At 38.4% G+C, this 21,588-nt stretch overlaps 2 protein-coding genes and 1 long non-coding RNA gene across 3 annotated transcripts; all 3 read left to right on the plus strand.

Moving 5' to 3' along the window:
* The first annotated feature begins 2,014 nt into the window (after positions 1–2,014).
* Positions 2,015–10,206, plus strand: LOC111325923 (Golgi-associated PDZ and coiled-coil motif-containing protein). The gene is made up of 7 exons (XM_022929841.2): positions 2,015–2,259; positions 3,217–3,381; positions 3,925–4,100; positions 5,629–5,926; positions 7,359–7,612; positions 8,926–9,039; positions 9,550–10,206. Exons 1-7 carry the CDS (start codon positions 2,044–2,046, stop codon positions 9,866–9,868), a joined length of 1,542 nt encoding a protein of 513 aa, XP_022785576.1. The 5' UTR covers positions 2,015–2,043; the 3' UTR covers positions 9,869–10,206.
* Positions 10,207–13,259: 3,053 nt separating this feature from the next.
* On the plus strand, positions 13,260–14,848 carry LOC148725913 (uncharacterized). The gene is made up of 2 exons (XR_015991067.1): positions 13,260–13,809; positions 14,189–14,848. It is a non-coding gene; the product is annotated as an uncharacterized LOC148725913 (long non-coding RNA).
* Positions 14,849–17,939: 3,091 nt separating this feature from the next.
* Positions 17,940–21,387, plus strand: LOC111325857 (sex-determining region Y protein). Its single transcript, XM_022929773.2, has one exon. It carries the CDS (start codon positions 18,181–18,183, stop codon positions 18,910–18,912), a length of 732 nt encoding a protein of 243 aa, XP_022785508.1. The 5' UTR covers positions 17,940–18,180; the 3' UTR covers positions 18,913–21,387.
* The last annotated feature ends 201 nt before the right edge of the window (positions 21,388–21,588 follow it).

A 21,588-nucleotide genomic window follows, 5' to 3' on the forward strand; every position in this document is an offset into this window, starting at 1 on the left:
ATGTCTGGTCGCGACAAAAGGGTCGCACTTGTCGCAAGCACGCGATGACAGATTTTATGTCCAATGTAAACACCAAAAGCGTAAGTGCGACCCCTGCCTTATTATTATGCATCTGTCTTTTTTTGTTAATGGAATGTGCTTCCAGCGGGAAATCCGGTTTTAGATTTTGAGATAAAAAACCGAGTTTGAGAAATTCATCTCCAGGTTTCATGGATTTCCTTCTTTTGCGTTTTTATTCGGTAAATCCGAAAAAAAGGTATTTGCAAACTACTTGTTTGTGTCTCTTTTGATCGCATGATTTCACGTCCTGTTATGTCTATAATAGGTTTAATTAGCTTCTGAGCCCTCACATGATGGAGTGATATGACTGATAAATAGATTTTTGGAGCAAAAGAAAAAAGAATTATAAGTTAAAAAGATTGCATTCACCTCTTACGACTCGTATACGCTGCTCAAACAAAGAAACGTGCCAGTGCGTACGCATGATGAGCAGAAAAAAGACCGCTGCTTGAGAACACAATTTTGCAAATGTTTCTTTTAGGATTTCCCGCCTATGCCTGTCGGGTGTCCTTTAGTGATACAAATCCTGCTTTCAAATTCACATTCTGTGGCCTTGTAGCTCAATTGCTGATGGTGTCCAACTTGTATCTGGGAGGCACGGGCTCTACTGTCTTTGAAGCTTGAAATTTTTTCAGGTTTCTTTTCTGCAATTTCTTCAATTGTTACTCCTCTGCGAACGCCATTTCTTTGAGTATTCTGAGTACTCCTTTCAGTTGTGATCGAGGCATAACACACGACATAAGGCCATGAAACAAATTGACCTCGTCCGGCTAAAACCAGATTTGCAATAAAATTTAATTTCAACCACTCGCCGCTGTACTGAAAGTCCGTGACCAAATAGAAAATGATTCAAACAGTTAATTTCAGCGAAGCTAATGAGATCGGCCTTAATTGCTCAATTAACGATATCAAAGCTGTTAATACTAATTAATAAGAGTCTTCTAGTTAAATTTGCTGATGTTATAACTATTAGTTTACCAATCGAGGCAAATGTAGGCTTAGATGAATCCGAAACGGAAGTCCTATCCTTTATTGAATGGTCCGAGAAGAACTGCATGAAAGTCAACTTGACGAAAACATGGGAACTTCTTTTACGAGGAAAGACTTCCAAGACGCCTCCTGAACCACTCGAGATCATAGGGAGGAAAGAAAAACTGAAACTATTGGTTGTTACCTTTAAGCAAGTGCCAGTTAATTGGGACACTCATATTGATTATCTACTTAGTAAGGCTAGCAGTAGGTTGTATATTTTGAGAATTTATAAATATTATGGCTACCCTATTGAGAATTTGGACTTACCTCTACAAAGTTTGATTCTTTCAGTTTTTACATATGGTATTGAGGTCTGGGGGTGTGCTTTTTATAGTAAATATTTAAGTAGAATTGATAAGCTCTTTGCCAGGTGTTATAAGCTTGGTTACTGCTTAAAGTAACACAGTATCTTGGATATCCGTTGTAATAGAGATAAGAAATTATGGCAAAGGATCTCTTCCACCAACACTGCGTTGAGCGATCTCTTACCTCCCCAGGGAACACGGCAGTTGAGAACTAGGTCGCATAATTATATTTTGCCTAAGGTTCAGACAAGCCGTTTTAAATCAATTTTTATTAATAGATGTCTTTTAAATAGTAATTAATACCTTTTCTTTTTCCTTATTCATTCTCTTCATGTTAATTGTTGCACGTCTGTTTGCACAATAATTCTTAATAAAGACCTTTATTATTATTATTATTATTATTATTGTTATTGGTTGACGCTACTAGACTGTAAATTAAGAGTTTTTAGCTTGCTAACATTGCGTAATTTCAAAGACGTCTCGGTCAGTGACTACTTGTTTGGGATTTCAGGATGTCGGCGGATTTCAGTGAGTTTGATTATGGTCCACAATTTACAAGTCCAGTCCGTCTTTTAGTATTTCCAGTCATTGATTTTCCCATCAGTCATCCATCTCACTGTTGCTGACGTCACGTATTATTTCCAACATGGCGGTCGCCGTGTCAATGTTTCGGTGGTTGGATCTGTTAGAAAAAGAATTCGACAAGACTTTTGTGGATTTAGATATTTTGCTAGGAGAGATTGATCCTGATCAAAGTGAAATAACTTATGATGGTAGGCAGAAAATGACTCAGCTTTCCTCTACTTTCGCACAGCTCGTTCACAAAGCGCAGACAATTTTTCAGGGAAATGCCAAATTAGAGGTACGGTGAGTTTTTTATTTAAAATATTACGAGGGTGACTTTCACGTTAACTGTTATAATTTTCTTTTTCAGTTCAAGATTGAAAATTTATTCTTAAATTTAAACGTTGAATAGATAACACACGGTGAATGGAAATAATCTGGTCATTTAAAAGGTCAAATTATGTTTTTCTCCAAGGAACTATTTATTATGCCTAGAATAACGCTGTGTCGCCATTTACTATTGTTATTACTACTATTATTATTTTAAATTCATTGTAAAAAATAAGGAGATCAAAAGATCAAAGATCAAAGCTTTGAATGGAAACAGGGGAAACTCTTCTCAGTGTTCACGCTATACTCTCTTTTTCCTATTTAAAGTTTTTCATTAATTTATTTGTTGTCATAGTGGAGGGTGACACACTTCTAGGGTTACTGGTAGGTTATTCTGAAATTGTTAGAAGGCAGTTGTGGTCAGTGATCCAAATATATAGAAAATGGCTCTTGTGAAAAAAAAATCACTTAAATGTAGTTTTTTTTCTCACCTACATATAAAGATATCACCCGGGGAAATGATTCAGTGATGCCGATGGAATTTTGCCTTATTAGTTTTCTTATTTCACATCTTATTTTATGAAATAAACAATTTATACAAAAATTATAATGTTAATTATACCAGCACTAAAATAATGATGATAATTTATGAGTCGGTTTTTTTTTTTTATATTTGTGCATAAGTCCTTTTTTGTGGTGCATTTTATCTTTTTCCCCTTTTTAAGATCAGGACTCTAAGGAGACAAAACAAGGATGACACTATTTTTTTATTTAATTACATCATGTCAAAAAAATATTGCTCTTTTAGTGATGCAGTATCTCATTAGGTAGGATTTGGTTTTTTAATAAACTTGTTTTATATAATAATGGCATACTTTGGACCAACAATGTGGTAAGGTGTTGATCATAACTTTGTGCTTTGCAGGCAGAATTAGTAGCTCTCAGACATGATCTGGTTGAAGAAAAAGCTGCTAAACAAGTCTTGGAGAAAGAAGTCAATAATTTATTGCTACAGCTACATGCAGTTCAACTTCAGCTACATTCCAATACTGGAATGCCGCTAGATTCTGAAAATATCAAGAACAAACTAGTAAGTGACGAACAGTAAAGTTCTTTGAAGTTTTTTCATTTTCTTTGAACATGGTAAAGTGCTAGGAAATTCAACAATGTGAACTGATTTTCTGCTCTTTTTACATGTATATAGTGGTAGTTGTGTCAATATTGGTGTTATGTACAGTGTACATGGTTTTTTGCATGTTCATGCCTGCGAAATTAGACTTTTAAAAACTTGGCTGAGTGTTTAGCACCATAGTCTTCTGTTGTTGTGCAATACACTGGAAAATGCTGTTTATATTTGACAAGTCAGCAAATAAGATCATTTTTTGTCTGCTTTGTTCTCTTATCATCTCATTCTTTGAAATCTCTTTATCTTCTTTGTTTTTTCATACTTCTGTCAGTTTATAATAGTACATGCTTCAATAATCAAAGTTTAGGCTTGCTTTTGCTTCTCACTGTACTTTGACCCTCAGTTTCAAGGACTGTAAAGGAAAAGGGATTCCATTTAATAGTTTTGAGAAAAGTCCATGTTTTCTTGTGGAGTTTTGTTCACCATAATGAACTTTTGTATTTGTAGGAAAATGAAATGAGTGTATACAAAAACAATGCCATGAAGGAGGCTCGCATGGACTGCCAAATAAAACAGTTGGAAAAAGAAAACACAGGTCTTAGGAACCATGTGTTTTCACTGCAAGGAGAAGTATATGGAGCAAGACTAGCTGCCAAGTACCTTGACAAAGAATTAGCTGGAAGGTACCTTTACTTTTAGAAGAATAATTTGAAAAAAAGAAAAAATGACAGTGAGAAAAATAGTGCTCTCCACTGGCTTGATGTTTGTGAAGTGCAGGGTACATTAATGAAACAAAAAAGTAAAATTCTTGTCCCAATATGACTAACTGTACTCAAGAAATGCTAATTAAACTGGGGAGAAAATGATAGATAAAGGCAGTCCCTGGCTGGAATACAGTAGATGGTGGCAAAATGTTTGCTTGGGCCCTTTGGCCACTTGTCTATTTCCAGTCTGTCAATTTTATTTATGTTTGGCTGCTAAAAGATCTCTGGAGAACACTGGAAAAAAGCTTCAAGTGATCTCTGATTAAACAATAGTTTCTTCTTTCAAGCTGTCTTGTGCCCAACCATGCAAAAATTTACAGAGTCTGTGTTAGATTTTGAATCACTATTGGCATTTTATTTTTGACCTGTACGGTACCTAAATGGCCTAATGTATTACATATATCTTATTAACCATGTGCGAGGGCCGTGCTGGGAGAATATCGGCCCGAGGTCTTGACAGTACGGACCGAGCGCAGCGAGGTCCGTACAAAAAAGACCGAGGGCCGATATTCTTCCAGTATGGTCCCGAGCAAGCTTGGTTAATAAGAGATCTATTATACGACTGAAGTTCAAAGGGACACAAGTGCAGTATCATTCGGGACAGTGCCCGGTCCAATACTTAGAGAATATTGGACCGGAAATAGAGCATTTTCATTGGTTGATTTTAGTTATTGGCCCTCTGACTGCCCGAGTCGTGTAATAAAGACCTTTATAGGAAGTGCTACATACTATGCTTAAGTTTCTTCAAAGAACCATTTTTCAGTGCAATTGATAAGCATTCTACCTTTGCCCCTGTGCAACTAATCAGTATTCAAACTGGAGTTCAGTTTGCTGCATTGTAACTCTCAGGAATTATTGAAAATAATTAATCAGGCGTTATTTCCACTACTACATATTAAGTACAGTTTATTATTGCAAGGATCACGTCCATACATTTCATGAAACTGCAGTACACATAGAAACTGTTTGGGGCTGCGTGGGTGGGGGTAACGAAATAATTTGGATATATTAACAAAGTTGAAATGGTAAATTGGCCACCATAACGATAACAAAAAGCTGATGTTTCGAGCGTTAGCCCTTCGCTCCAACAAAGGGCTAACGGTTGAAATGTCAGCTTTTGTTATCGTTACGTTGGCCAATTTACCATTTTAACTTAGTTTGTTGATATATCCAAATTATTGCAGTACACATATATGATTCTCATATTTTCAAATTTCATTGATTTATATCACTTAGATGGATTTAATATGAACCATTGTAATGACCAGCTCCTAGTTGGCTGATTAGCTCAGTTGGTAGAGTGCTGCACTGGTATTGGAGAGGTCATAGGTTCAAATACTGCACAGGCCTGAATTTTTTCCGGGCTTTTTTTCCACCACTACATATTTAAGTAGAGTTTATTACTGCGAGGATTACTTTCATATATTATGTTCTCTTCTCATCAAAGAATACAACAAATTCAGTTGCTTGGGCGTGACATGAGAGGGAGTGAACATGATCAGCTGTGGAACCAAATTGAAGCAGAAATTCACTTACACAGGCACAAAACTGTGATCAGAGCTTGCCGAGGACGCAAGGACCCCAATAACAAGGCCCCAGCACCACCACCACCACCTCCGGAACCACAAGCCATAGAAGATGAAGACGATTCTGATTGTAAAGCACGAAAGAGGAGAGGAATTGGTGAACCCAGGACTGTAGTGATTCAAAAGAGCAAAACAGAAGGGCTCGGAATATCCATTACGGTAAGGAAGGCTTTTTATTTTGTTTTATGAAGGTGTCACTGTGTGTAGAACCATTTCCTCCTTTTTGACTTTCAAAATTAAGTTTCAGACCCTTTTGCTCCCAATGCAAAATTCAAATGATAATTCTCTCCTTTAAGTGCTCCATATTTTAAGTTAGTCCAGAGAACTGGGTGAGACATCAAGAAAGGTTGGTTGATTCTGTTTAAGTGATCTTGTAAGGAGTACTGTACCAGTTACGTCAGGGATTTTAAGGACTAAACTAAGAACACCTTTCCATTGGGTTTGAGGGCACCAAACCCATGTAAATTAACACATAAATTTTGTATTGATTAATTAACACAATTTTCTGCAATTGATGTTCTGGTTCACCCATTAAGACATGTGGTAAGCATTTGTTTAAAAAAAAAAAGCAATACTTATAAATTTTGAGTTCATCTCACTGTGTTTTGAAAGTAATGAAAATGTTTTTAGAATGTGGTGGGTTTTTCCCATCAGAAGAAATTGGGTGGAACAGTTTGCTGGGTAGAACTCAAATTTAACAAAGCTGAGTAGAAGTCGACCAGGTGCAGTTTCACTTTGATCTGTGCCTTAACTCTTTAACTTCTAAGATCTGATTGTTATTTCTCACCTCTACCTGCTACACATTTCCTTGTCAATTAGTTAGGTGAATTCGGTGTTAAGATAACACTTTAACCGGATAAGTCTGAGTATTCTCTTTACCTGTTTGCTGGATAATGTACAGATATCATGCGGACAAATTACATGTTAATCACTTCTGGGAGTTAAAGGGTTAAGAAAGTGAAGTCTGCAGTCGAGCCAAGTGGCCCATCTTACAGCTTGAGCTTATCCCGATTTCTGTGGCTTGAAGCAGCTAGGAGTATTATTTCTCCCCTTGGATGTGATGCCAGTCCATTATAAGGTGCCCCCCCCCCCCCCCCGTATCTCATCAGGCTTTCCTGACTAGTTACTATTACTCATTTATACAACAAAAGAGCACTGGTGTTTTGCCCAAGAACACAATAGAATGTCCCAGCCAGTTTCAAAGCTTGACCTCTCAACTCAGAGTCTGCCAGCCCTCAGACCACCAGGGCCTTATAAGCTGTTTCAAAATTTAGGTTACAATTAATTATTTTTACTTTTTCATTCTCAGGATCCTTACATCAACACTCCTCACTGCCTACAATTATTTCTTATAATTGTAATTTTCTAGATCAAACAATAAGCTCCAGATAATGTATTCATTTTTACTCATCTCTTTTTCTACCTGAAAATTTATTGACATTGTAACGAGAAACCCTTCTTTTCTTTCTCTATAGCTACTATAAGTGAAATGGTGAAGGTCCACTGTATAAAATTTAGAGCAATGATGTTCCAATAAACAGAAAACAGAGAGTTGAAATATTTGATATAACTAATAATACTTTCATTTAAGGGTGGAAAGGAACACGGTGTGCCAATCATTGTATCAGAGATACACGAAGGTCTCCCTGTAGACAGATCAGGGGGCTTATATGTAGGTGATGCCATACTTGCAGTGAATGGTATTGATCTTCAGGAAGCTAAGCATAGTGAGGCGGTAAAGGTGCTCTCCACTGTTCATGGTGAGATAACACTGGAGGTTCTCTATGTGGCTCCAGATGATTCCAGTGATGACGAGGATACCTGGGAGGAGGACGAAGGACAAAGGTTAGCTAAATAGGACCTTAAGAGGACAGGCCCCGTTTTTTTGGAGGCTGGATAGCGCTATCCACTGGATGATTCTCTGTCCAATGGATAGCGCGGTGGGTTTTGCTAACACTCATCCGCTAGATTGCGATTTATCCGTCGGATGGCATTAACTAGTAGGGACTTTAAGCAAACCACGACGGCGACGGCAACGAGAACGTGGATAAACAATAGATCTAATTGGCAGAACAATACCTCTGCACGTGCGTTTTAAAACTTTGTACATTTCCTAGCCGTCCTTTGCAAAACAACAACGTGAAATCACCAAAATTTGCGTCGTCTGCGAAGCGAAACCATGGCGGCAAATTATTTTAATTTACATTTGGAACTCAACGCTACTTTTGTGCGTTATGTTGAGTTCGAGGTCTGGCGCTCTATGAGACGGTAAACACATGCTGCCAATTTCGAAATTCTAACTAAGTGAAGAAACTCATTTTTTAATCGACGACTTCCGTGGCGTTGCCGTCTTGACTGCTTAAAGTCCCTAGTGCCTTTTTAACAACTGCTCCAGGACCGTAACTCTGAGGAAAACTTCGAACTAAAAAAACCTTTCACTGAAGACTCTTATTAAGAGTTTAAATGGCTGAATGCGTTTACAGTTAAACGGCGCCAAAGCTCAATTTCAGCCCAGCATAGGGGCAGCGTTGAGTTCCAGAGAGAAACGTGGTTAGTTCGCCTTCAGTGTACTGGTTTTCAGACCACGCAAATTTTTTAAAACGCACGATTTGTTTTAACGCACGGTTTGAAGCATTAGAGAGATTTAGCACCGCGTTTTCGTGAAACGTGAACGGCAAGTTGACCACGTGATCTTTGTTTTCCCCGCCATTTTTTCACTTTTGCCAGTTGCGCTTCGCCGTTTCTACGTGAAAGTAACCTGTTTCGCGTTTGCCGTGTACGTAAGATTTTCTTCACTTTCCTCTCACAGAGTAGAAGTTAATTGCCGGAAAAAGGGCATCAAAACTATTCCTTGTAAGTCCTAGAAGATCGCCTTCAAATCTACCATGACGCGAGCTCACGTGAAGCTAAGTAGCAAGGTTTACGCTATTGTACGTGAAACGTGAAAGGGCAAGCTGACGTTTGCCGTTTCACGTAAACGCAGTGCTAAATCTCTCTGTCGTGTTTACTAATTCTTTTCCTTCGCCTCGTTCTCGTTGCCGTTGCTGTCGTGGTTAGCATAAGGTCCTTATTAATTCAGAAATGTACAATGATTGAATTGTGAAATGCGGAAAAGAAAACATATGTGACTATTAAACCAAAATGTTATTTCAATTTAGGTACAGCATGCTGGGAAGAGTTGAGGACCCAGCAAGTGAATTATCTAATGGCGATGTATACATGACAAACTCCAAAAGAGATTCCACTAAAACCCAAACTACCGAGCAGCGGAGGTAAGGCAGTCTGTTGTGACGTCCATCTCCTTGCTTTTGTAATTTATGACTTTGGGAATTCCTGGTGAGGGCTGGGCTCGGAAGGATCAAAAACCGCACCCGAAAAAACTGCCAAAAACAAGCTTAGTTTGGGGTCATTTTGACACCTACAGGTGTACGTGCATTTAAAGAAGGCTTTTCGATCGTTTGCTATGAAACCGAGACTAAGGTAGTAGTACGCGGGAAGAACTGAAGTGATTAATTTGTAATTGGCTGTCGTTTTGTTTACAAGTTGGTGCGTACTTTTGCAAGTAAAATACTGAGCATAGTTTATTTCCACTCTCAGTTGAACTTGTTTACTATAGGCCTCATCAGTGCAGTGCTTATTTAAGGGTGAAGGTAAAGCCATATAGCCACCCCAAATGATTCTACATTTGTGGTATCATCTAAGCCATTCGAGAGGGCTCAAACTAGTAACTAGTGAGCGTCGCACCCTAATCTGACACTTCTTTAAATTCTGGTCGTTTCCAGTCCCTCTTCATCGCCTCGTTCAGCACCATACCTTCCGTCGCATCCCGGGGCGGCGCAACCAGTCAGTGCTTCTCCTGAACCAGCCAAGAAATATCGCAACCCGGCTACAATACCAGGGACGTTTTCAACCACAGTAGACAGCAGAGGAAACAATTCCGAGTCATCATCGAGATCTAGTTCACAGTCGTCGTTATCTTTAGCGTCAACGCTTTCGCCGCATCAAACTGGCGGATTAAATGTCGGGAGACTGGAACCTTTGATACAAACACCTTCTGAAGGGGAAGATACAGGCTCAGAGCTGTTTTCCCCGTCGACGTAGCAAACTGGATAGCTGTGGAATCTATTGTGTCTGGGATGTGAGAGATTTATTAATACGAATAAGCAGGTCCCTGAAGCAGTCAAAGGAATCTTCAAGTGTTACACAATAAAATCTCCTGGATACGTGATTTTCAATGCAGTTTTTAGTCAGAACGTCGTGCTAGGATGGATGTAGAGGATGAGGCCTTAAAATGAACGCTAATCATAGGAAAACATTAGTAAAGAAAGGTCACTCCTCAGTGAAACACAGCAATGTGCTCTAAATTCTTCTTCACCAAATTTGGATTGTTTCCTGTCCAATTTTTTTTTCTTGTCCCAATTCATAAACAAGAAACTGTGTCCATTTGTCCATACGAGGGTTTTTTTGCTCCCTTTTTTCTGTTATGGCTACTTAATCAGATTTCTTCTGAAATTCTTCGTAAGCCTCTGAAGCTCAAACGATGGCTCGGAAAGAGGCTAATCGAAAGCCTCTACTGAGAGCCTTTTTGATTACCAATACCAGGCTGCGTTAGACAAGTTATTGCATTTTACAAATGTCTACTAAGATAATAATTTGAAGCATTATCTGACGTGTCAGTCAAACTTGTCTCAAAAGCCCAACATTTTTTATTTAGCCTGGTGGTCCCAGTAATTCGATTGAAAAGATCACTACGTAATTGTTCAGCGCATCTTCTTAACGCAAACTCACTAAAAATGGCTCCTCATTCTCTTCCTTAATGCGAGGCAATTCTCTTGCCGTTGATAAATTAGGTGCAAGACTAGTTTTGCGCCGCAAACTGAAGCAACGTTTTGTTAATTCAGCTTTGGAGGATTTAGATTTTCGATTCAACGTCACCTTCTGATCTGCCCAAGGGAGCTAACATAAGTAAAGTTACAAATAATAGATATTGTATGAATTGTATAGAGTGAAGTTTAATTCGTATAAAAGAGAAAAAGTCGAATTTTGGGGGATTTTTAGGTTTTTTGCCATTGATACGAAAGGTATCTACTAGTAAAGTATTCCAAGGAATAGATTTCGTTATCTCTTGCTTACTTCAATGTGGGATTTTTTAATTGTTTACAGACTTGGACTAAATACATTTGTAAACAGCGTAATTTGATCTCCCTTTCTCATTTTCTCTCAAGTTTCACTTCTCATTCTTTTCTCCACACATTTGCGCGATTCCACTCCTCGACGTAGTGAACTTGGGGGCATGTGTAATTCCCCGTGAAGACCCATTTTCGGGAATGGTGTCAGCGTCTCTTGGACTTCTTGTGCGAATGCACTCACGGACCACACATAAGGGGTCAGCATGGGGCCGTTTTGTTTTTTGCCTCGTTGGCTAGTGGTAAAAGATGTGCAATAACAGCAGATAGAGTCTAGTGACGGTAGATGATGTTTAGAGGTAGTGAATTATGTGTGGTGTTGGTAAGAGATTTTTAGAGAGGGTAAATCTGGTGTAGACGATGAGTTATCTATGTCTGAGAGTCTTTCGAATGACGAGCGAAATCGAGGAGAGAGTCGCATATGTCACGGAACGCTTTTGTGGGGTAAATGTTACTGCGGCAAAGAAAGAATTAACTAGTTGCCTAGGAAGGAGATGAAGGACCCGTGAAGGAACGCAAAAAGAGTGGAAATGACAATCACGCAACCTCATACGACTGAGTAAGACGTGATTTGGTTTAGGGTGTCACTTGATATTCATTTGTTTTATTATAGGAGACCTAACTTGAGCTCGTGATCCTTCCGTGATAAGAACGCGTGCAAGATGACAATACACTTTCGTTTTCGTTTGCACCACAACCTGTTTAACTTGCATAATAAGGGAATACTTTTCCAATGTCTAGAGGTCTAGCATTTGCGGATGTTTTGAGGATGAAGGTGCATTAATTTACTGCAGCCGATTTCTGGCATCCGCACAATATTGCATCACTTGCGAAATTATTTCAAATGATTTATTTTTTCGTTTACATTGCACGTCCACTCATTACATTTAAAAGACGAGTCTCGGCAGCTCTTGAGCCGTGTTCTAACCGGAACTGAGGAGCTTGATTCGAGCTGCTAAACAATAATCCAAAGCGATATTTGTAGTATGCCTTCTCGTCGTAGCTGTTGTTGATATTTATCTCTCCATCACAGTCGAGTGAAAACGATTCGTATAGTTTGATTTAAGAACTAAGTTTACCACTACCCCTGTAGCAATAATTTTGTCACGGGCATTACTCTGCTTTCGACAACAAGCAGCAAACCTCATGTCCATAGGCAGACAAAAATTGATTCATTTCCGACTATCGTAGGCCTTGTTCCAATATAGCGTGGTCCTTGCTGGTGGAAAGTTAAGTTGTTCGCTTGTTCGATCCGCAATTGCTTCTATTTTGATCTTGGTCCCTTTACAACATTCCTGTTCTTTTCAGTGTTCCGTAGTTTCTCTGTAACCTTTCGTTCATGTCCTCCCGGATTTGGTCGGTTCGTGTTTAAATTTGCTTCGCGTTTGGTCCTCCCTTTTCGCGAAGTACTCATAGCATTCGCTACCGGATCGAAATTATAATGGTCGTACTCGTCAAAATATTCCATAGCTTCAAGTCAAGATCAGAGATTCTACTGAGACCTCAGCTAGAAAGGACGCTGGTTTAGTACAGTTGAAGATCAGCTTTTGGAAATGACGTCGCTCGTTGTTGTTTACATTATAACCTACGATGATGAAATTTCCATAAATGAATCGCAGATGCGATTTGTGATTGGTTGGAATTAACAAAAGAGGTGAACTTGAGCGAGCACAGCTGACAAAATAAAATGAAGAAAATTTTATGATGGACAACAACTATTCACCGAAGTGGACTGAGGTGATTAGTTGTTTTACTACATACTAAAACAGTGAAACAATAGAGCTTAAAAATATTATTATAACTTATTTATTCGCGCGCTAATACTAGAAAATGAATAAAAATTGATGCAAATTAAATAAAGTAATTTTACTAATAAAAGAAATGAAATGAAATGAAAAGAAAGAAATCGAGAAAATGAAAAAATTATAACATGGCTATTGATAGTCTTGATAATTTTTGGATAATGTCCTTTTGAAAATAAAATAGAAGTCCAAATAAGGTTTTTATGAGTTGTCCAGACTGTTAAAAATCCAAGCTTTTGCCGATCCACAGGCTAACCGGGGATGAAAAGTATTTCGGTTACCTTTTATTCGGAGCCTTTTGATCTGAAACCCTATGGAGCTTCTTACACCCACGGTAATAAAAAGAAATATGAGGTCACTTCGAGAATTGTGGCCTACTGCTAATTCGGAGCCTAAATATATCATGACCTTTTTTTTTGCATAGAAAAAACCAGGAAAGATTTATTACTCGACGTTTCGGGGTCATCGTGACTCCATTATTTTTTTTTTGCAATCCGTTATATTTGACAATTATTCGCCGAAGGCGAGGTGAATATCGCCGAATAATCCCCGAGACGAAGTCGAGGGGATTATTCGACAATATTCACCGAACCTGAGGCGAATAATTGTTTTAGTATAATTTCAGAGCTGAACAACAGAGAAATTTCTAAAATCATAACATTTTAGTAACATTTATTAACATTTTATTTCAACATTTTATATAAACCGCGTGGACGGGTATATATAGTGTCTTATAAGGAACCGCTCGACCAATCAGATTGAAATATGTGTTAGTGCCCTTAGCTTCTTGCTGACTAGAATGTGAATAGCCCCGCACTGCTTAGATGTGTTCCTTAAGGGAATAAATTGAACAGTGGGTCGTGAGGTGCTCCTGCGTTGCCCTGATTGCCAGCACGCAGCCGATTCAGGATCGAGTTGTCTGCCGACCGTTTAAACTCCGGCCGAGGCCACTGCATTCAGGCAAGGAAGTCACTTTATGCTGCTTTCCGTCAAGCACATGCGAGGAACGGAGAACCGGGGAAGAATCTCCAGAGGAGCTAAGAACCAGCCTTAGGTGAATAAGTCAAACATTTCTAATCCTTTCTATTAACATTATTATAGTATACGTTTCTGCAGTGTATACTAATTGACATTATTCGACTTCGTTCAATCTTGCGATCAAGTTTGGCATTACCAACAATAACTCAAGAGAACAGGTCCCCGTAATATCCAGGGTTACGTTACAGGACACTAAAAACTGACGCAAGTTGACTCCCACGGGTTCTGTAAAGTCGAGAGTACCTCAGGATTGTGATCTGTAAGACGCTTTTGGTTTTGTTGGTCTATTGTTAGACTAACGCATAAATTCTCAACGAAGAAAAAACTAATGGGACGATACTCTTTCCTGGCACTTGGTAATCAATTTGACTGATAAATTTTCTAATTTCTTTCAGGTGGTTATCCATGTTCCGGAAAAACAGAAAATAGAATATAATTAATTTAAGGATTAGTTTTGTAATCCTTTCACCTATACTATTGCCGCAAAATAAGCAACTTGATATTTTTTTTTTCACCCAGCTGCTACTGTCTGTTTTGATTATTTAGCCTTTTTTCCTCTTGGAATTTTTTATGGAGATGTTTAAAAAGATTAGATTTATTATGGAATATTTGAAGACCTCAATTCAAGATTTTATAACGTTGTTTTCTCTGTTGTGCCGTCCTCATCATTCATGACGTCCACTGGTAAGATAAATATTTATATCATCAATACGATTCGACGGGGGTATGTTTATCAAAAAAGGAGTGCTGTGTATTTTTTCTTTATACACTCTAGGTGGGGTTAGCGCAAAAAATTAATTTGGGAATGTAGACTGTTGTTAAAGCAACAGCTATTTTAACATATTGAGAAAAACATCCTTTTCAGCTAAATATTTCAAGAACTAACCGGAATAGAGTTTGTGGAGTATCTTATGGGCGATTCACTTTCACAGACCACTTTTTATAATGTTCCCCTTCTTCCGTCAAGTTCTGTTTCCGTTGACTGAAAACACCAGTTTTAAGCCGTTAACTTTTGACATAATTCCGTTTGATTAAAATCGTTGTTTCACAGTTCATTTAATTTACACTGAAATCACTCGATATCAAGGGTTAATTAACACCCGATCACTGCATTGAAGTTACTGCGTTTGACTTAGGAGACCGCATGCTTTTCATGTCATTTTTCAGTCTCGCGAGTTTTTTGTCTCGCAATCTTTTCCCCACCGTGATTTAAATCATTTCTTGTTTTCTACTCCATGAAATAGAAATAGTGTGACTGACCCTTTATTTCAATCGTTATTCTATGAAAATCCCTACAACTCAGACTTGTCCACGACGAATCGAATTCATATAGACCTCTTCATTTTATTCTCTATTTCTGTCATTTTGGTTTTGCTTTATTTTTGGCTACGTACTTTTTTCGACTCTCCCCTAGACTGAATCAGAGCTGGTTTGGCCAGAAACTAAGCATGCGCAATATCTTGACGTTGATTGAAAAAAATCGATAAAGCGTCTTTAATTAGGAGGAGCGAATAATGTCGATGAAAGAACGTATATTCCTCAAGTCTATGCCGAGTGAAGGCGCACCGGTAAAGAAAGGGTGAAGTTGTTATATTGGGTGGGGCGTTCTTACCGCAAAAAGGGGCGAAATGGTGGGGCGAATTTGAAATGTAGCGAGACATGTTGCAGTTAGAAATATTAGGACTCCATTTGGCTGTATGGGATGGATTTTTATCCCACGTGGTCGCTTCAGAATTTCAACAAGTTTCCCTGACAGATTTCTGGTTCGCCCAACAAAAAAAATGACCTTGCACAGACTGGAACCCAGACTTTACGATCTGGCATCCAGCGAGCTAAGCTCCAGGCTCCATCTCATGCATCATTGTGAAAGGGGGCATGGAGAGATTGACGCTCGTCAAACCATTGACAATCTCTTTTGTATACCTCTGCAATCAGCGATGTTGGAAGGTTGTGCAGAGAAGACAGAATGATGGCTTCGTCGTCGAGTGAATAAAAATAGATATAAAGTACAAGACACAGGAAATGCTTTGTTTAACAGAGATGCCTGAGAGCAGACGTCTAAGGCCTGTTGTACTGAAGTTGTCTGTTTTTTTCTTTGTTAAATCCAAACTCAGTCACGGAAATTAAATGTGTCCAAACACTGTCTGTTGTTTGACTTATGAGCGGAAATGGTCCCGTTGACAACCAGAATGAACAAAACTGAATGAATTTTGTATGCACAAGAGCGAGGCTCGACAAACACGAAAAAGATTCTCACGAGAGAGTTTACGTTCAGGTCTCTGATTCACCGATTGTTTTTTCAACGCGAGAGAACTTTTTTTTTCTCTCCAAAATGCATCTTACGAAAGTTCTTGATAAGAAACTTCCTGGGAATATGCCGCCTTCCCACAGAAGATAAAGTCCTCCATTTTTTTGGCTAAACGGAACCTAGTGTATTCTTAGTGTGCATCAATAATGAATATAGCATAGTCTTAAGCTTCTTTAGAACACTGTTTCCAAACGCGTAAATGTTCATTATAGTACTGTTAGGGAACTGATGTGTCAAGCCGGTGATTATTGTTCAATATCAGATGTGCTTTTGTTTGATGTGCTGTCGGCATTACCGTAACTCGCCGGTTTGTTAAGGAGGCGAGAAAATTCTGGAAATAAGGCACACTTATTTCAAACTCTAATCAAAAAGTATTACAAAACCCGTTTGTTGAATCACGACCTTCTTTCAGGACTACTTTATGCGTAAATATAAATTTAAAGCTCTTGATTTTTAGAGAACTATAATTTGATATATTTTAAAGTTTCTCTTCACAAAGCATGTTCCATTTACTAAGCTTTTGCGCGATAATCTCGCAACTTCTCTGAAGAAATAAATTAAAAGCAAAATAAACAAGAAGCGCGGTTTATTCTTTTTTTATAATTATCGCTCAAATTTCGGACGAATTGCAATCAATTAGAATATAGTTGGCATCAAGAAAAAAAAATTGGTCATTCAAACTTTACCTCTCTGGTATTGTGTAAGGATGCAGTTCGAAAATGACTTACGTAATGTATGCAACTTTTGTAACGACCGTTCATGGCCTTAAAGACGTTGGGGACATGACCTGTTTGTGTACAGAGAGAGAACATAGAGTGAAATTTGTGTTTTGTTTGTGAGTTTACACTGCAGCGTTGGAAAAACGAACTTTTCTTTCATGACTTTAAAGTGATGCAAATTAGTGCAGAACAGAAATTTTTTTTCTTCTGACCGGCTCTCGTGCTCGCTTTGTCCAACCCGGCTCTGTTTGTATTGTAATAAAATGTATTTCCAATAAAAACGGCGCTAAAAGAGAAACGAATAGCGGGAATTGTACAAAGTGAAACTGCTAATCTTTTGTTTCTTCGGCATTTTTTTGAAGTCCTTTTATATGACAACCTGGCTTTACAAAAGCGATATCATGTCGGCTTAAAGCACTTGTCGGTCTTTTGAGAAGCAAGCAGAACTGGCAGGTTGCAGAATAGGTTCACTGAGTAATCCGCAAATTCTTCCCACGACGTGAAAGAAAATTTAGTCTTCATTTATTTCTGACCCTTCGAAATTTTGTCAGGCGATTTGACAAATCGGTAAATAGAGACCAACTCTCAAACACAGAACAGTTTGTTAATGCTATAACAAGTCGGAAGATGTGATCGGCAGATTTGTAATATATATTTAGAGATGAGAACCTCGCCGCAAAAACTTCCAAAAAAACACTCGAGTTACTCAAAGAAAAGTGCTATTTGTGGCCTTGATGCGAGTCTAATCACACAAACGGGTCGTATTAACGCTTTCTCTCTTGCCTTCGATGTTTGGTTTTCTTTGACAAAAGTTGTTAATAGCGCGCGCTCTGAGATGAAAAATGCTAATTTCCAAACATATTAAACTTGTACCGATTTATGTTCACAGTGCGATTCAGAGATTTGTAAACAGAGCACACAATGAGTTCAGTTTTACAGAAGAAGTCTATAAAAATATCAATCACGCCTCGCAAAAGGGTATTTGTTTGTTTACATAAGCACAGTAGGGCTCTCGTTTCCCTGTATTGAAATTAACTTGTCTTAAAAGACAAAGAATGTATCGCCAATAAAACCAGCAATAACAAAACAGTTAGTTTATTCAAAGAGCTTTAATTACTTTGTGTGGGAGGATTTATGGACTATATCAAGCAATATTGTATCTTTTGAGCTACAGGTAATTAACACGTGTATGTAGGGGCCTGTGTTTAGTGCTCTACTATCGGAGAACTGCAGAGCCCAAATTTAATTGTTCAAACGTAACAATTCGCGAGTGCGCACTGAAGGCGGACGTTGGATTTAACCGCTTAATGAGAGGAGGTGTTGGACAGTTCCGACAGTTTGCAAGAGCGTTACGCACAAGATGAACACAAGTGATTCAAGTTGCTCCACGGACACCTCAAAGACTTCAGAGAAAATTAAGAGGCCATTAAACGCCTTTATCCTCTGGTCCAAGAAAAGGAGGAGGGTCATCGCTAACGAAAATCCACAGATGCACAACTTTGACATCAGTAGAAAACTAGGCTTGGAATGGCAAAAACTGTCCGAGGACGAGAAAGCGAATTACTTTGAAGAAGCCAAGCGTTTGAAAGAGGAGCATAAACAACAATATCCTGATTACAAATACCAACCAAGAAAACGTGATAAAACAAACAAAAGAAACAAGCTTCTTCACGGGACGCCGTTTCAGTTCAGCTTCTATCCACACGACACCACAGGGTTCTTCGATAGCAGGTACCACTTCTCAGTGCCTGACTCGAGGCCATCGTTTCCTGCAGAACCCTTGCTACCTCACGGAGAACACGCTGCGGCGAGCAGCGAGGATCATATAACACACAGCACTCACGCAAAACCAACACACTCGGATCACAGTACCCACAGTGTCATTTACCAGAGCTTCCGGCCTCAGTCTTGCGATGGATTTGTACCTTACAGGAGTTTGGAGCCTCCATACATGCCTCTGCGGCCCAATTTTGACTTCTCACATCTCAACTGGTACGGTTCGTCTTCGGCGTCCAGCCGCATAGCCCCTGTACCGTACTGTAGTCGAATGTACCCGTGGCACGCGGCGCGTCAAACCGATTTCCACTCGTGAGAACGGCGCGCCACGAACTCTTGAAACCTAGCGAGTTTACCAAAGAAAGAAACATTTGAAGGTATAGTAGAGATATAGAGACATTATTTGGCAATTTAGGATGTAAAAATGCAAGCAGAGACATTATTAAATTTATTGCTGATCAAAACGACGTTGAAATTGTTAGTTTAATTGGTGAAGACACTTCTAAAGTACCTCATGATTACTTCAATTTCACTTTGCGGGCATCCCATCGTCTTAAGTAGACGCAAAAACCAAATGCAGAAGCTAATAGCAAACGGAAGTGGCTTTTCGCTTATTGTCATTGTTTCTTTTAACTATTTTGTAAAGTACAGTAACTTAAATCCAACGCGGTACCTTACATTTTGTTAAAAGCTGTTAGCAAATATACCGACGTGTACAGTTTAGTTCATCTACTCGTTGTCCCGTATTTCAATGTTTTTGTAGAAACTCATACTTCCACTTAAATTTATGGACGTTGAATCATTGTACGAAGTATTATTATAAAATCAAAGTTTTCGATTACACTAAATCGCTTAGTTAATGAAAAGTCAATTTTTACTCATTTAAGAACGTTATAAGGCTGTAAATTGACTAGATGGCAGTCAATTTTTTAACTAGCCGCTAACAAACGGAAAAAAGTAACTGGCGCTTTGTCTTGACTGACCCACTCATATGAGCATCAAGTATTCTCCTCTCTGCGAGCTTAACTGAGTAAATTTTGAGTGAAGAAAGCGGTATTTTGTAGAACCCAAGTGCTAATACACGTGGCAAGTACATAGAATAATACTTCAGTAATTGGACAGGGTGCAAAAGTTGCGCAAATGTTCAGCCCATTTATGTGTGAGCCGGCGGCTTTGAAGAAATTACAGGAAAACGTATTTCACTTTTATTCAGTAATTCTCAACACCTAATCCTTTATTTCACCTTTCGATAAACGCATAAAACCAGTCGGCATACGGAAGATGTAAAAGTTTCATTAAATCGTTTCACGGCTACATATAGAGTCAACAAACTACAAACACATCCTGACATGCTAAATAAAACACGATGCGAGGCTGAAGTTCTGTTGCTAGCAGTAAGCTCTGTGATAAAGAGCACTGTCTCGGGCTTTATAGAGATATAAAAGGCTTTCTCTAAGCTGTTGGTGTACTCAGAAACTTGGACAATAATCTCCAATGTAGGTTAAAGTATGAGCCACGGGAGAAAGAAGGAAAATTCTATAGCAACCTTTAATCGACACAAGCTACGAGTTTATTTAATTTTTATTAGAAACCTACAGTACTGATTTTTTTGTGGAATCTGACTTATGCATAAATGCTCGAAATCTACCTAGTTTCTCTAAATTAGAGAACGTTTTCATGTAAGGATTAGCTTTTAAATTCAGATTATTATATCGAAACATATAATGTATGTCTTAAAGGTAAAATAAAGCAATTGTTTAGCGCTCCTCACATTGATCTCAATTCATTACCCATTATGGAAAATCAAACTGAAACTTGTTAAGTTAGTAATTCAGAGGCGTTTTTCGATTTCCAAGTAAAAATTTCTGCATATCCACCAATAATTTAGGTTCTTCGTATGAGGTAATTAAACAATTAGGAAAATGCGCCTGGTCGCTGAAATGAGGGATTACAAAAAAACAAACTTACACAGTTAAAAATATTAAAATAAATCACCGATTTGGAATTTTTCGCTGTACTAAATAATCATTAGTGTTTAAAATATATTTTATTGAAATTCCGTAACTTCTCTCGCCTATAGTTCAAAGACCCAGTCTGCTTTGGTGCACGCGCTTCAAAATCAGTGGTGTTCGTGGCTCTTCTACATGACTCCGTATTTTGATGGAGTTAAAGAAAAAAGTATCAGTGGAGAGTAAAGTAAAGGAAATTAGTGAATTCCTCAATGTAAATCAAAACGCCTCCTAAATAGTGGAAATCACTTTGAAGACCAATTTGTGTTCAGAAGTTATTTATTTTCACTCAAGCCCATATTCCTGATGCTCTTTTAATATGTAGAAAAGCAGTTTACATGATACAACTCGTTAATTGTGTGAGTTACTTAAACGCTGCGCTACACGTCGAAATTACGTAACAACTTTGTCTCTTTTTTCTTTTTCCACACATACACAGCCATATTTATGTTGCCTTTCATTTTTGGAAAAACGTCCCAAAAATATATATACTTAGGTACTTATCCTTGCTTTTTAGTGGAACACTTAGTTCGTTAGTCTAGTGGTCACGGAAATATCTAGAAATTACCGTTCATGTTTTTTAAGGAATTACCTTGGATTAATTTTTCGTGTTTGATTCCATTTAGGCCTTTTGGTTTATTCTAAAACCTGGTCCACAGTATGGTATGATTTTCTGAATACCTGTTAAACTCTTCACGCCTTTTCCGTAGCAAAACAGAATGCGCAATATCATGAAACAGAACACAGATCTTTTATTAAAATAAAACAGAATGGAGTGTCTATTTTGTTGTCTGTTAGCAGCGTTTTCTATTTAGCTGAACTAAAATGTTTAGTAATTAAGTCATTTTTTCGAACTGGTAAAACACTATTCTCTGTATATTGCGACACCTAAACTGACCTATGCTAGCGTTTGACGAGGTCCGCGGAGGTTGTCTCACCGGTCCAGCTGTGGGTCGGCTGTTTAAACTTTTAATTTAATTTTT

The sequence above is a fragment of the Stylophora pistillata genome, chromosome 8, assembly GCF_964205215.1.
Source record: "Stylophora pistillata chromosome 8, jaStyPist1.2, whole genome shotgun sequence".
Lineage (NCBI taxonomy): Eukaryota > Metazoa > Cnidaria > Anthozoa > Scleractinia > Pocilloporidae > Stylophora > Stylophora pistillata.

Excerpts from the sequence above, each read along its gene's own strand:
- LOC111325923 (XM_022929841.2), top strand. The coding sequence starts at position 2,044 with ATGGCGGTCGCCGTGTCAATGTTTCGGTGGTTGGATCTGTTAGAAAAA. Across the intron at positions 3,382-3,924 it reads AAAATATCAAGAACAAACTA|GAAAATGAAATGAGTGTATA; the intron begins GTAAGTGACGAA and ends TTGTATTTGTAG. Across the intron at positions 7,613-8,925 it reads GAGGAGGACGAAGGACAAAG|GTACAGCATGCTGGGAAGAG; the intron begins GTTAGCTAAATA and ends ATTTCAATTTAG.
- LOC111325857 (XM_022929773.2), top strand. The coding sequence starts at position 18,181 with ATGAACACAAGTGATTCAAGTTGCTCCACGGACACCTCAAAGACTTCA.